Genomic DNA, 16,023 nt, shown 5'->3' with positions numbered 1-16,023 from the left:
GAGTCACTCACTTCATGAAGAGGTAATGCAAGAGAAATAACAAAGACTATTTAAAAAGTAAGATTCCAAATACAAAACCAAACTCATGGCTTACTGGACAGTGTTCCCTGCAGACTTATGCCTACATTTCCAAAGTGCAACACAGATCAGGCACTTCAGAAGTACCGCCAACAGTGCCTTTAAAAAGACCCTCCCAATCTGGTGGGGAAAAAAGACAATTGATCCTTAGGAGTTAATTTGGACACTGGTTCTTGAAAGTGGAGATGGGTCTTGGTCCTCAAGAGTTGGGACAGTCTGCTGGCTATGGTGGCAGCTACAGTATTGGCAGCAATGAGGCAGTGGGGTCAGCTTCAGCATGTTTCCTTGGCGTGGCGGCCAGGGACAGTTTTGACAGATGTGGCTGTGGCAGCACACTATAGCCACTTCAGAAATCAAGAAGCCATAGATGAAACAACAAATGAAATTTGTCCTAACTTTGTAAGATTTATTTTTATAATTTATGTAATTAAAATGGCACTGGTTTACGGCAACTTATACAAATTTTTTTGGTATTTCCATAAATACATATAATAATAAATTACAATAACAAACAGCAGCATCCTCTCAAGGCATATTGTCCAGTGTCAAGGCACTAATTCACTCAAAACCAGATCATTGGGCAGGAAATATAGCTTGTACATCTGTCAGACTCAAAATTATTCTGAACTTGGTTGCAGCAGGAGACTACCAACTGTAAAAGGAGAAACTCTTCCTGGACATCAAAACATCTCTGCACCACCTGGTCAAACCTGCAGACTGCACATTGGATTCATAAGTATTTCATAGTCCATATCACCTAAGCTACATAGAAACTGCATTTTTTTAAAAAAAACTGGCAATTGAGTTAAAGGCAAATATAGTAACTTAATTTTTATTCTACACATTTTGCAAGAAGTAGCACAGACATTAAACAGTTAAATGCGAATAAAGGAAATCTTATTTACATACAAAAGTGTCAAAGGATTAACCAAACACAATGTTTCATTGCAACAGTGATAGCATACACCTTGCCATGACTTACCTGCACAGTATGATGAACAAGGCTGGGGCTGAGCCAGTGGCAATCAGTTATAAATGGCCAATAATCTTTATGCTGTGAATATACCTATTGATTTAGAACAAAAAAAACAATTACATATTTACGTAATTAACTCTCTAGTATTAACAATTTACACCTCGAATTCTTCTTTGATTCAGTCTCAGTGAACATTAGTGCAAAAGAAAATCTTGAAAGCAGCTAATTCGTTCCTATTTCAGCACACAAACAACAAACAAACTTAAATCAAGAACAATAACACCAAGTGAAGTGAAAATAACAACCTTGCAACTTGCACAAACTACAGATAAACCTAGAACACAGAACCAGTTACATCCACAAAAGACCTTTCTTTAACCATATCTATTTGCTGCTCTTGTAATACTTGAGACCACAATCAGATTTATTTGAGTGTTAATTTCCTGGTAAAATCCATCTTCCCTTCCATAGTTACACTAAGTGCAGAGATTTCAGCAAAAAGGTGGAAACAACTGCAATACAAAAGCAAAAGATTCCATAACTCCTTTGAAACAGATTCCTTTCATGTGCGACGAGTGACTGACACACATCCATCAAGTTCCTGAATTGAGCAATGCAGATGTTTTGAACCTGTGAACTTCCCATTACGAGAAAGGAAATAGAGCTTGTTTTAATACTGCAGTAAGGAGCTATACCTATATTATTTTCACAGTGAGCAAAAATCCCCATGTCTGCAGTATGAGTCAGTTAGTACTGCAGTAGTACTCATGTAATACAGTCATGGGAACTGGTTATCTAAATTTAAAATAAAATGATGCAAAATTTAGTAGCTCAGGACATCATCTAAACCTTACACTAGTGTATGCCAGACAGCTATCTATTTTCAATTGACACCATAAAAATTAGGGAAGAAACCTCTGCTCTCTCACTGACATGAATTCTACATGTGGAAGATCATAGACAAATCTGTAGCATTATCAGTGATCCTCAAAAATCCATTTGACAGTGAAGAACAAACTCACAACCCAAAACTGTTCAGCACTGTGTTACACACTCAAAGAACATTTTAAGCTTAGTTTAAAAAACACCTTTTGCCTTTGTACAAGCATAGTTCATCAAAATGTAGTGGTTTAAACCATGATTCCAGTAAAAGTCTTTGACATCATTTGGAGTAAAGTTACCAACAGATAAACAAAATTATCTCAAAGACTTAAAATCAAACTCTAGTTACCATCAGCATCTATGGGCTGCAACTTAAGCCTTCCACAAAATTGTCAGGATTTTAAAAACAGGATTTTAATGTGCATTCCCTTGTAGAGTATCTTGTGCAATCAAAACAACCTGAATAACTAGTATTGCTTGGCAAAATGTACTTCAATTACATAGAAACCTTGTTAAACTGTACCTAGAGTTTTGTGTAGTTATGGTCTCCTTATATCAGCAAAAGATATTAATTGCCATAAAAGGATCGCCAGGCTTATTTTTGGAGTGGCAGGACTCTTATGCAAGGGAGAATGGGCAAACTGGGCCTGTACTCTCTCGAAATTCAGACAATGAGAAGTGATCTCACTGAAACCTACAAAATACTTAGGAGGGTAGATGCAGGCATCTTACTTGCATCTACCTAGGCTGGGGAGTCTAGAACCAGGAGAAATATTTTAAAATTTAGTTGTGTATCATATAAGTGTGAGATTAAGAGGGCTGTCTTTTATTAAAAATAAAACTTAGAAGGTGGTGAATATTTGGAATTCTCTAATTCAGAGGGCTGTGGAAGGTTAGTATGGGAGTATGCTTAGAGGTTGTTAGATTTCTGATGATCAACAACATATAGGATTATATGGATAACACTGGAAAAATGCATTAAAGTATTCAATCAGCCATGATTATAGTGAATGACAGAGTCGACTTGACAGCATGAATGGACTAGGCCTGTCCTTATGCTCCTAGTACACTTAAAGTCGCAAAACAACTTGCTCCTTAGCTGCAGTATAATACTTACGAAAACTGTATCTAACTGGTGTCTCCTTTCCCCAAGCCCGTTTCTTGTATCCCAATTCAGATGAGTTCAAGATGAAAGATAAGTTTCTAGTCTCCTTTTAGCTATGTCTAATTTAGGAAAAGGTGTTTGAAATCTCTCCATAAAGAGACGAATGGCATCAGGTGAAGCAAAAGCTGATAGGTCTCTCAAGCAGACCTTTTACACAATCCATATTCTGGATTATAAATCAAGCACATCTTCAAGTTTCTGTGGTGGTGACTTTGCTGTGTGTGTTTTGGGAGGCAGGGAGTGGGGACTGAACAGAGGAGATAAAGATAAGGCAAAAAAAAAAGCAATAGCCAAAAGCAAACAGTTTAAAGAAAACTAGTTTCAGACTAGATTCAATTAAGCCAGCACAGTATGTCATTAATAGACTTTTGTGTCACCCAGGCAAAATTTTGGGGAGATTTTCCAATTAACAGAAGCCTACTCCAACAAATGTTAACAACCACAGAGAAACTGACTCACTTCAGCAAGACAAAGGTATGTGGTGCAACTAGATGGAATCCAATTATAAAGTTTCAGTCATTAAAGGCAATGTTACGCTGGTAATAGCAGAAAACATAATTTAGAAAATGATCAAAAGAAGCATGAATCATAACCTATTACAAAAAAGGTCTATTGCAGTCTCTCCCCCATCTACAATTTTTAAAAAATGCCAAAAAATGCCAGTTACTTCTCGTTCATAGGATTTTGAATACAGATATAAAAGGTTATTTTAACCAAAAATCCTTCACAAGTCTAATACTTCACATGTCCCACTGAAGTTATGAACCAAAGAGCATCACAACGTAGATTACATTTAATTGTTTACGATGGCTAGATAATTCAATTGCTCAGGTTCTGCTCCCCACAACAAATAAGATCATTAACCTCCAACAGGAGCACCATCCATCCAAATGAAATGAATTACAATCAGAGACCTCATCCTCCAGGAGTCCATGACACAAAATCTTGTTCATATCCTTGCAGAGACGCTCCAATCCTCCATACTTAGACCAGACATTAGGGTTATTTGTTGACAGCAGCCCTTCCACAGTGGTCTTCAGGCCGCCCAAGAGTTTCCACTGTTCTTGTCTGCAGATGAACAAAAGAAAACTGCAAACCTAAGAGAGGTTGTTGAGCCAGATGTTTCATCTACACTGGATTTAAAGTTCAGATGTTATTTGACCCATTTCCAATGTCACTCGCAATTACAACCAAAAATGCTATCCCTTATGCAAAATAACAAGTAATTTAAGCTCAACAATTAATAGTCACTAATGAGTACTTCCTTTATGCTTTGTGGAAATGGTGCACCATCGTAACAGTACAAATAACCTAAAGATGGGTATGCCGTTTAAAGTCTTGGCAACGATCTGGAGCCCGGGTTGTGGGTGAGGTTGTTGACTTGCTCGCCAAGCTGGCTTATTCCTGTTCAGAAATCAGTGGAGCCTCCAATGAAGTGACATTGTTTTACTCCATTTGGAATTTATCCTGTCCAGTCTGTTATAGAGAGTAATGTCATTTCGGGTTTTGAACTGTATAGGTTTATATATGGGGTGCTCCAATTCTATATATTTGTTGTTTGAAGTATGGGTGGAGAACTATGCCTTGAGGAATTCCAGCACGTGTCTACGTTGGGCCAGCTCAGTGAGCAAATCAACAACCTCGTGGGTATGCTGTGGACACAGATTTGTACCATCAAGAAAAGGCAAATAAACTAATCTTGAAACCGGGACTGAGAGAATAGGCAACTGAGAATACCATTTTTCTTTTACCTAAAATCAGTCCCTTCAAATTAACCTCATTGATCCAGAATAACTGCCGAACCAGCACATTTAATTTGTTCGAAATCGCAGGCCAGCCAACAAATGAAAGCCAGGAGGTAGAGTGTGTACATAAATGTGTTCTGCCATGATAAAACACTTACAATTTGATTTATTATTCCTCAATTAGATATTACAACATAAGTCTTAACTGAACAGAAATCAAAAGAATGGAATGAATTCAGGAGATAATTCTCAACATGAGATAGCAAGAACTGCAGATGCTGGAGTCAGAGACAAGACAGTGTGAAACTGAAGGAACACAGAAAGCTAGGCAGTAGAGAGTCAGGAAAGTTGACGACTCAGGTCAGGGCCCTTCTTGAGAAATGGGGAGAGGATAGGGAGATGGGAAATAAATAGAGAGGAGGGGTGGGGCTGGGTAAAGTAGGTGGGATGGTGACAGCGGAGTGGTGGAGATTAGTCAGTAGGATGAGTGGGACAGAAGATGGACAGATTGTGTCAGGTCAAGGTGGCAGGGATGAGAGGGAGGCTGGGAGAGGGGAGATTTTAAAACCAGTGAATTTCATAAAAACGGGAAGAACTGTGGATGCTGTAAATAAGGAACAAAACCAGAACTTGCTGATCTGGCAAAATCTGTGAAGGAAAAAAAAAATCAGAGTCAACATTTGGGGCTCAGTGTACACTCCTCAGAACAGTCACCAGACCCAAAACGTTAACTTTTTTTTCCCCACAGAGCTTTTCCAGCAACCTGTTTTTGTTCCGAGTGAATTCCATGTTAAAGCCAGCAGGCTGTAGGCTCCAGAGGCAGAATGTCAGGTGTTGCTCCTCCAGTTTGCACAGGGTGTCATTGTGGCACTGGAGGTGGCCCAGGATGGACGTCACCCAGAAAGTAGGAGTTAAAATGGTTTGCAACCGGAAGGTATCATCATTTGTCAAGAACAGAGTGCAGATGCTCTACGAAACTGTCTCAGAGTCTACGCTTTGTCTCAACAATGTACAGGAGGCTACATCGGGAGCAGCAGATACAGTAGACCAAGCTGGCAAACGCGCAGGTGAACACCCATCTGATATGAAAGGTTTGTTTTTGGCCTTGAATGGAGGTAAGGGGGGAGATGTAGCACTTCCTGCAGTTACAGGGAAAGGTGCAGGGTGCGGTGGGGTTAGTAAGAAGTGTTGAGCTGACGAAGGAGCTGTGGAGTGAGCGGTCCCTAGGAAAGGTAGATAGGGGTGGGGAGGGAACTCTGTTTGGTCGTGGGGTCAGGTTGTAGGTAGCTGACATGGTGGAAAGTGATACACTGGATGCTGCCTGGCCTGCTGTGTTCCTCCAACTCCACACTGACTGCTGAGAATTATGGACAATACAAGCTTTTGTTTAACAAGAGTTTTAAAGCAGAGATAGAGAGACTGGGACATTAAGATTTTGAAAGAGAATTCAAAAAGCAATAACCTGATGCATGAAAAAGCACATAAGTGATGGAGGAATGAAGTATATAAGCAGTAACATAGGCCTGAATGCTGACATATGATAATGAGGCTATCAAGGATTTCCAAGAATAAGGGCAAATATTCCCAAATTAAAAGTCCAAAGAGTACAGAATCACAGGAAAGTATCACAAATACAGAGATTATCACAATACAAAGATTTCAGTAGTGATAGATGCAGGTTATAACACCCTGAATTAATTACAATTCAGAGTGGAAGCAGGGAGACCTGTGAGGTGAGTGCAAGAGAAAGTCAGCATCAGCCAATTACATCATAGGAGTCAACATTAACTGAAAAGATGAAGATTAGACAAGGAAGTAGATGCAAAGGAAATATACTATTAGAGAAAAAAAAACGTGAAGGCCCTTGTCAAAACAGATGTCGTTTGGCTCATCCAAAATGATGTTCAACTCGCAATGGAGGTTCAAGCGATAACCTTGAAATCGAGACACAGTAGAAAGTTAAGGCAGCTTTGACTGCGCACAAGGAAATCTGATTTCTGTTTCTGCACAATATTGTTAAGTGACAGTACATAATATGCAAATAAAGTAGATCAGACTCAAGGGTACACTGCTGACCGTGTTACGCAAGGGAGAGGATTGTTCTGAGGGCATACAAAAACTGAATTCTTACTGTATAATAAGGAAGTGTGACCAATCATGCAAGCAGTTGGGGAAATCAGCAGAACAAGCAACAGAAACAGCTGCAGATTATACAAGAAAGGGCTGAGTGGTTCTGAGCCACTCTGGCTTCAGTAAGTTCAAACTCTGAAGAAAAAAAACTGTACCAGGGAAGCAGTCAGCCATTTAAGAACATGGCAATAATGTGCATGCCTTTGCGCCAGCTATATAAATTATTTTAAGACTAACACATACTTCAGCTAGAGAAAATTACCTTTTATATTTCCTGTGGTTAGAAAAATGAATTGAGCATTGCAAAGAAATGTCGGTCACAAACTCAAAGTTACTAGATCACATTTTATACAAAGTTGTCCAAATACGCTGTTCTGCCCTTTCTTTAAAAAAAGCTACTTAAAAGGCAAAAAACACAAGGGAAGATATCTGGACAAGTACAATGATTCAATAAAAATAGACTGCACTTAGCTGACAGGAGCAGGGTAGACTAGGTAGGACTTGAAAGGACTCAAAAGAACAGCACATAATAACATATTAGTGCAGCTGCTGGAATCTGTACTGAAAACAAATATGTAGTGGAGATCAAGTCAGGCAGCATTCGTGGAGAGAAAACAAGCAAACATTTCAAGTCCAGATGACTCTTCATGCTGCCTGACCTGCTATGATCTCCACCACTTGTTATTTTCAGAACAGAGCAACATCAGTTGTTACAAATAAGGTGACATGTACCAAAGTAAAGAATTAGAACAAACCAGCTTCACAAAGTGCTGGAAATGTGGGGTTCCTCTCCATGATCCTCCAACAATATTTAGGTGCTAATCTAAGCAGAAAAAAATCATACTGCCAGAGACACGATAATGCAGTTGCAAAACTAAATAAGGGGACTGGAATAAATTCTGTATCTTCTGTCAAAAGGACCCGAAAATAACTAAAGAAACAACAGAAGAGAAACTGGAAACAAGTAAAGTAGGCAAAACACTTTCGCCACCAGAAAGTAAATCCAAATGGAGCACAAACTACACCAAAGTTCACTGACTGTAAATATCTTATTACTAAAAAGGGCAGCCTTATTACAGTTTTTATTAGCATTAGTCTACGCATTGTACAATGAGTAACTCGGCACTACAAATTTGCTCAATTCAAAATTGAATGTTCAATTAAAACTGTCCGTAGAACTGGTGCAGAAAACTGAAAATATTTAATTCATGCTCCTGAATTATTCCATTCGAACCCAAATCAACATTTCATTTACAGCAGCATACTAATATCAACAATCACACTTAAAAGCAAGAAAATCTGTTCAAGAGGAAAACAACTGCCACATATGGGCCACGATATTGTCCTTCTCAGGGCAGAAGTAGAGCCTGCACGTTCCTCTCCAAGCCACCCGCCGCTCATTAGTGATTTTATTCATCAGACAGGCTACTGAGTACAAGAGTTGGCAGGTCATGTTACAGTTGTATAGGGCTTTGGTTCAACGACATTTGGAATACTGCGTACAGTTCTGGTTGCTACATTACCAAAAGGATGTGGATGCTTTGGAAAGGGTGCAGAGGAGGTTCTCCAGGATGTTGCCTGGTATGGAGGGTGCTAGCTATGAGGAAAGGTGGAGTAGATTAGGATCATTTACATTAGAAAGACAGAGGTTGGGGTGGGGGGGAACCTGATTGAGGTCCATAAAATCATGAGAAGTATAGACAGGGTGGATAGCAAGAAGCTTTTTCCCAGCGTGGGGAAGTCAATTACTAGGGGTCACGATTTCAGGGTGAGGGGGGAAAAATTTAAGGGAGATATGCATGGCAAGTTCTTTATGCAGAGGGTGGTGGGTGCCTGGAACATGTTGCCATGTATCTAGACAGATACATGAATGGGCAGGGAGCAGAGGGCTACAGATCCTTGGAAAACAGGCGACAGGTTTAGTTAGAGGATCTGGATCAGCACAGGCTTGGAGGGCCAAAGGGCATGTCCCTGTGCTGTACTTGTCTTGGTTCTTAGCACATTCTGATTTGGAAATTTTTCAGTGTTCCTTGAGTGTCACTGGGTTAAAAAAAAACAGAATTCCCTCCCTGACCATTGTGGGTCAACCAACAGCACATGGGCTGCAACAATTCAAGAGGCAGCTTATCACCACCTTCAAGGGCAACTAGCGGTGGATAATAAATGCTGGCCAGCGATGCCCACATCTCAAGCTAATCAAAAACAAAAACACACAGCTCGAGTACAGGTAAAGGGATCAGTGCTGAAAATGAAGATGCAGTTTTCGTGGAGGGCACCACTCATTTTGCAAATTAGACATATCCAGAATACATGTTTTGAGTTGCAACGTGACTGCAAAATGGTGAGCTGTAGCACCTTCATTAGCATACTCCTGCCATCAACCATATGAAAGAACAATCATCTGTCCTTACTCCCTGTACTAATTTAAAGGATTCAAATCACAGACATCTATCTGCCTTTATGCCTTCAACTTTTACTACGCACGTACAGAAAAATTCTTCACTGACCTAACACTTAAAAATTAAAATACCTTTACATTCATACACACAAGTCTCACAATTTGTAAAAACTCAGTCTCACTTTGCAGATCAGGTCACTAACGTGCTGTGAATTTGTCCATCAAGACAACTGACATATTCTTTCAGGAGCCTAGTAATGCCTTTCAGAAATACCTATCGTTACAGCAGCCTCCACCCCATCATTACAAGTAAGTTTTTAAATAAATTGTAATTGTTAACTAGGCAGTCTTCAACAGTGTATCACCAGAGTCCTGTACAAGATTTGTTGTCATCAAAGAGGCAGAGGTTAGCCCCACCCCAAACTGTAGTCAGGAGCTGCCAGTTAACAAGAAACTCAAGTCGAGGGCACTGAGATAGAACATAGAACATTACAATGCAGTATCAGCCCTTCGGCCCCTCATGTTGCGCCGATCTGTGAAACCAATCTGAAGCCCATCTAACCTATATTTTTCCAATATTATCCATATGTTTATCCAATGACCATTTAAATGCCCTTAAAGTTGGCGAGTCTACTACTGTTGCAGGCAGGACATTCCACGCCCTTACTGCTCTCTGAGTAAAGAACCTACCTCTGACATCTGTCCTATATCTATCACCCCTCAATTTAAAGCTATGTCCCCTCGTGCTAGCCATCACAATCCGAGGAAAAAGGCTCTCGCTCTCGACTGTATCTAATCCTCTGATCATCTTGTAGGTCTCGATTAAGTCACCTCTTAACCTTCTCTGTTTGGCCACAGCAGTCTCAGGCTATTACCTGCACTCTGCCTCCTCCGCGCTCTCCATGTCCTGGTGCCAATTATTCTCTCTCCATGTTGACAACATGTCACCACCAGCTCAGACGACTCTCTGGGTATTCCCAGAGATGCCGATTTTCTGCGTCGCGGCTTCTCAAATTCCGTCACAGCGCATCGGAACCGCACCCCGAAGCTCTCAATGTCGCAAGCAGCGACCCATAGGCTGTTTTCCCGCGGCCACTCCCTCCCGCGCCTCCTCTCTCTCACACACACACACACACACACACACACCACGTGATACCACGCTCTGAACCGCCCCAGTAACCGACCCGGAAAGCAGTTCGTGCCAGGCCCCACCTCCAGCGCTGACATAAAACGCCGCCTCCACGGATCGCGGCCGGAACCTCACCTCCAACCGGATACCAGCTAATGCCACTTCCTGAACATCTAGCAGATACCAGCCGGTCCCTCATCCTGAATCGGACCCCGCCGCACACCAGCTAATACCGTCCCCCGATACGCGTGTAGAGCGCCTTGCCTTCAGGCCCAATCTCTCACATGGTAACCGCTCAGGATACCAACCAGCTGGCTTCAGCAACTGCTCCGCCTCTCCCTTCCACTGGCGCGAACCTGTTTCGCTGTGTGTTAGACACCGGCTTCCGGACACAAACATGGCCAACATGCTGTATGAAGTGTGCCATTCGTATCTGACGGGGCTAATATGGACGCCGTTAACAGATAGGTTTAAACATTCATTGAGCTGTAGGCTATAAACTGCGCATCACTCACTTTTAACTGCCTGAGACTATTAATAAAGCGAAAACTCTTGAACTAGATGTCTTGATTGGCAAACTGAAGAATGCAAAATCATTCAACCGCAAGAATGTGCTGCATCATCCAAATAAATTATGGCTCATCTTTAACTGATTTTTATCCACGTTCAGTTCTTGACTGATGTTTTTGATAGTTCAAGGCTATTGCTCTAAGGTTTGAAATTTTCGATTAGCTACCGTCCACACTCTTGAGTAGGGGAGAATTCTAGAACTGTTCCTTGTGTGAAATAGTCAAGCCATTAACGGTCAAATCCAAACCTACCATAGTTCTTATTTTTTTTCTATCAAATGCCAGAATGGTGTGGCTCAGTGGGTAGCACTGCTGCCTCACAGCATCAGGGACCTGGATTCAATTTCACCCTCAGGTGATTGTGTGGAGTTTGCACATTCTTCCCATGTCTGAGATAATAAAATGTGAGGCTGGATGAACACAGCAGGCCAAGCAGCATCTCAGGAGCACAAAAGCTGACGTTTCGGGCCTAGACCCTTCATCAGAGATTTCGAGATGCTGCTTGGCCTGCTGTGTTCATCCAGCCTCACATTTTATTATCTTGGAATTCTCCAGCATCTGCAGTTCCCATTATCTCTTCCCATGTCTGTGTGGGTTTACTCCCACGGTAGGTAATGGGGGATGAGCCTGGGTGGGATGCTGTGAGGTTTGATGTGGATTTGTTGGGCCATAGGGCCTGTTTCTACAGTGTAGGGATTCTCTGAATTTATAGAACATAAAATACTATCCAGTTCAGCTGTTCCCTGTGTAAGGGTGTAATCAAAATGGAATAGGTGAAATTGTTGAAGTTGAGCTGTAACACTGCTGAAGCAGAGGGCTTACTTGTACACTGGGTAACATGTCTGTCTTCAGCCAACTGCAGAATAGATGGAATGTAACTTATTAACATTGGCAGAAAAAGAAGGCAGAATTGTTTTTAAATGGTGAGAGGTTGGAAAGTGCTGTGCAAGAGGATCTGGGTGTCCTTTTCCTTGAGTCACTAAAATCTAGCATGCAGGTGTGCATGTAATTATGGAGGCAAATCGTACGGCAGTCTTAATTTCAAACAAATTTATGTATAGAAGAAAAGATATCTTGCTGTACAGAACCTTTGTGAGACCTCACTTGGAGTATGATATACCATTTTGGTTAATTTAACCAAGGAAATATATGCTTACCATGAATGGAGGGCAACAAAGGTTAGCCAGAGTAATCTTTGGAACAGTGGATTGCTTTATGAGAGATTGTGGAAACTGGGTCTATATTCTTGAGTTTCAAACAATATCTTTTGTCCTCATGTTAAATTCTACGACTAATTTTTTAACTTCTCTGAAATGTACTTTCCTTTCCTTAAAAATGCAAAATATCCTTCAATTCGAATTCTACTTACTATTCAACCCTTTTTCACTGGCAAATGAGTTCTCATTAACTCTACAGAACTGCTATATGTTTTCCTTTGCCATTCTTCCAGTTTCAAATGTCGTGCTATTATCTCAAACACTTGTGCTTTTCCAGCCCTTGCTTTTAATTTTAAGTTCAAATTGTCCACCCATTCTAATTACCTTGACTTGGAAGATTTATTCCTGCGAGATTAGAAAAAGTAACCACCTCCAGACAGGTCTAAACAAATGCCTATGTTATTTTGACATAGTGCACAAGAAACTGGTATTTCCCTTTATCCTTCGTATTCCTACCCACTTCCAGTTGAACATAGTCTGCACTAGATGTCACAAACTCCCACTTTTATGTTGTGACAGAGAGGGGAGGAGTGCACGGTCATTCTTGTCTCACTACTCCAACAGTCACAACATTAAATAAAAATATTTAACCAAATTCCCAAAATAGCTAATGTTAGCCTTTCTCTATATTGGACTTTGAACAATAAGACCCATCGAATAGACTAAAACAATTGCAGATGCTGGAGATCTAAAGCAAGTGTAAACAGAAATTGCTGGAGAACGTCTGTGGAGAGAAACAGAGTAAACATTTTGAGCCTAGTGATCCTTTTTCAGAACAAGCAGCAGCTGGTAAAAGGTAGCATTTATGCCTCACCCAGTGGGATACTACCATCTGACTCCACATCTAAAGGATCAAGAGCTGCCATTTTTGCCTACCCTGGAAGGATGCCACCACCAGACACATATTCCCCTCCCCTCATTGGTCAACATCCTGCAGGGACCACTCGCTCTGGGACACGCAGGTCCACTCCAGCACCGCCCCACATCTTCCCATGCAATTCCATGCCAACTTTTATTTTTCAGGCCCTTGCAGTGCTCTGGCAAAGTTCAGCCCACACTGAAAGAACAACACCATCTTCTGTTTGGTATCTTAGCCTTCAGGATTCAACGTCAAATTTAACAATTTCAGACTATGAACACTACCTTCCTTCTTATTACCTATCTGTGCAACCCCAGATTTATTTCCAACACAGCCAATTCGTTTTCATCTACTCATAGTTCACATCATCACTTACCTACCTTCTCATCTTCCTTGGCTTACTATCAACAATCCCTTTCTCTGCCCACCCTTTATTCCCTCTCTCACTGGGCTCTATCTCTATGCATTTAGTCATTCCTTCCCCCAGCCCTGTAATCATCATAAATAACACCTTTTCCTAGCTGCTTCTACTTCTGAAGGAGGGTCACTGGACTCTAAATGTTAACTCTGTTTCTCTTCACAGATGCTGCCAGGTCTGGTGAGTTTCCTTGTTTCTGTTTGTTAATTATCTTAAAAACAAATTCAGTGATGATACAGAATTGGTTAACACTTACAATTCGTAACATGAAAATAGAAATGTTACCCCTCCAAGTCACCCAAATCATACACACACACAAACACACACACTTCCAATAATGGGGGAAATATGTTTCTTTCTCCAATGCTTCACATTTTAAAAAAACTTTCTGGACGATGTTGCTTATTCTTGAAACTGAATGGATAAGGCATGGATATTCCAACAACTGTGATTAAATCACTATTCGTGCATAGATGCAGCCCAATGGTATCAAAGTGGATTTCATTAGCTTCAAAATCTCCCCTTCCACGAATGCATTCCCAAAACCAGCCCAGCTCGTCTCCACCTCCCTAACCTGTTCTTCCTCTCATCTATCCCCTCCTCCCACCTCAAGCCACACCTCCATTTCCTACCTACTAACCTCATCCCGCCCCCTTGACCTGTCCGTCCTGCCCAGACTGACCTAACCCCTCCCTACCTCCCCACCTACACTCACCTCTACTGGCTCCATCCCTGCCCCTTTAATTTGTCTGTCTTATCTTCTTGTCTATCCATCTTCGATCTGCCTCCCCCTCTCTCCCTATTTATTTAAGAACCCTCTCCCCCTCCCCCTTTTGTGAAGAAGGTTCTAGGCCCGAAACATCAGCTTTTGTGCTCCTAAGATTCTGCTTGGCCTGCTGTGTTCATCCAGCTCCACACTTTGTTATCTTAGATTCTCCAGCATCTGCAGTTCCCATTATCCCTCTCCAAGCTGACTTTTTTGACCAGATTTCTAGTGATTTGACCTAATATCTTATTATGTGGCTAAGTGTCATATTTTGTTTTATAATGATCCTGAGAAGGGACTTGAGGTGTTATATTACTTAAGGAATGCTATAAAAATGTTATTTCTGTAATAAGTGTTGCAAAAGAAAATTCCAAGTTTCTTCAATGTTCATGAGTAGAAGTTCTCCTAACTTCAGTCTTGAAACATCGATGGCTCATTTCTTAGCACTGCTGCCTCACAGTTCTAAGAATAAAGGTTCAACTCCAGCCTCAGGTGACTGTCTGTGTGGAGTTTGCACAGTCTCCTTGTGACGGGTTGGTTTTCTCTGTGTGCTCCAGTTTCCTCCGACAGCCAAAAGATGTGCGCCTTAGGTGGATTATCCACGCTGGATTGACCATGCTAAATTGCTCAAAGTGTCCAAGGATGTGTAGGCTAGTGGATTAGCCATGGGAAATACAGGGTTACAGGGATAGAGTCAGGGTCGGGTGGATCTGGAAGTGATGCTCTTCAGAGGTTCAGAGCAGACATGATGGGCCAAATCTCTGTTACCACAATGTAGGGATTCTATGATTCAGTGCGGCTTCAATTTTTAGACTCTGTTTCCTTGTCCTAGACTCCCCAACTAGCAACATTAATTTATATATTTACCCCACAGATTCCCCTGAATATATCAAAAAATTTAGTGACATCACCCCACAGCCTTCTAAACTACAGGGAGTACAACGTTAGTTTGTGTAATTTCTCCTCGTAATTGAACTAATGGAGTGCAATATGAGGTAAATTTACTTCATTCAAAGCTAATCTGTTCTTCCTAAAAATTGGTGCTGAAAATTGAACACATTTTCCAGGTGTCCTCTATAACTTATGTTTTGTATTATGATGTAAAGTGTCTGATTGTAAACAAGTTTCGGGGTTTGGATTTTAAAATAGTGATGACGGTTATCCTAGTTTCGGTTTGATGCAGATGGTGATATATTACCAGCTTTTCTAAGTCAAGTTATGTGAATCGTAAGTTAATAACTTTCCAGAACATCTTAAATGTAGTTAAATGTGTATTTTAAGCATGCATCTTTCATTGCTTGCTCATGCTTCATTGTTGACGAGCCAAAATCCTGGAAGATCCTTCTTACTCTCACTGTGGGTGTCCCTACACCCAAGCACTAAAGTGGTTCAAGAAGATAGCACACCACCACATTTTCCAGGTCAAGTATGGATGGCCAATAAATGATGGTCCAGCCAGTGATTTGCAAATTCTTTGAAAAATTTCAAAAACTATACAACTTTTTTTGAATGCAAGTCTGCACTAGTAGGTGGTGACAATAAGAGAAAGTGTGGAGAGGGGGAGCTGAAGGAGTTATGCCAGGATCTCCAACAGTAGGCAGTAACAGTGAAGCAAGACAGCTGGAGGAGTTCAACAGTTCCTTTTTGGGGAAATCAAAGGTGTGTTCTGGAAAAGAGGTCTCATGGGAAGG

General features: G+C 41.1%; 1 protein-coding gene across 4 annotated transcripts in view; it reads right to left on the bottom strand.

Annotated features, from left to right (window-relative positions):
- The window catches only part of rubcn (rubicon autophagy regulator), a 64,253-nt gene extending 53,767 nt beyond the window's left edge, over positions 1-10,486 (bottom strand). For 2 of the 4 annotated variants that reach the window (XM_048542061.2, XM_048542063.2), the window contains exons 1-3: positions 10,250-10,486; positions 4,016-4,169; positions 1,061-1,144 (exon numbers count right to left, since the gene is read on the bottom strand). In XM_048542061.2, coding sequence (XP_048398018.1) covers positions 1,061-1,144; positions 4,016-4,169; positions 10,250-10,317 — 306 coding nt within the window. In that variant the 5' untranslated portion in view covers positions 10,318-10,486. Of the gene's footprint in view, positions 1-1,060; positions 1,145-3,965; positions 4,170-10,249 lie in introns of those variants that run through there. The other 2 variants (XM_048542065.2, XM_048542064.1) reach the window with 2 other exon arrangements.
- Between the last annotated feature and the right edge of the window lie 5,537 nt (positions 10,487-16,023).

The sequence above is a fragment of the Stegostoma tigrinum genome, chromosome 14, assembly GCF_030684315.1.
Source record: "Stegostoma tigrinum isolate sSteTig4 chromosome 14, sSteTig4.hap1, whole genome shotgun sequence".
NCBI classification, from domain to species: domain Eukaryota; kingdom Metazoa; phylum Chordata; class Chondrichthyes; order Orectolobiformes; family Stegostomatidae; genus Stegostoma; species Stegostoma tigrinum.
Note: the sequence above shows the minus strand (reverse complement) of the source record. Positions and strands in the feature narration are given on the sequence as shown.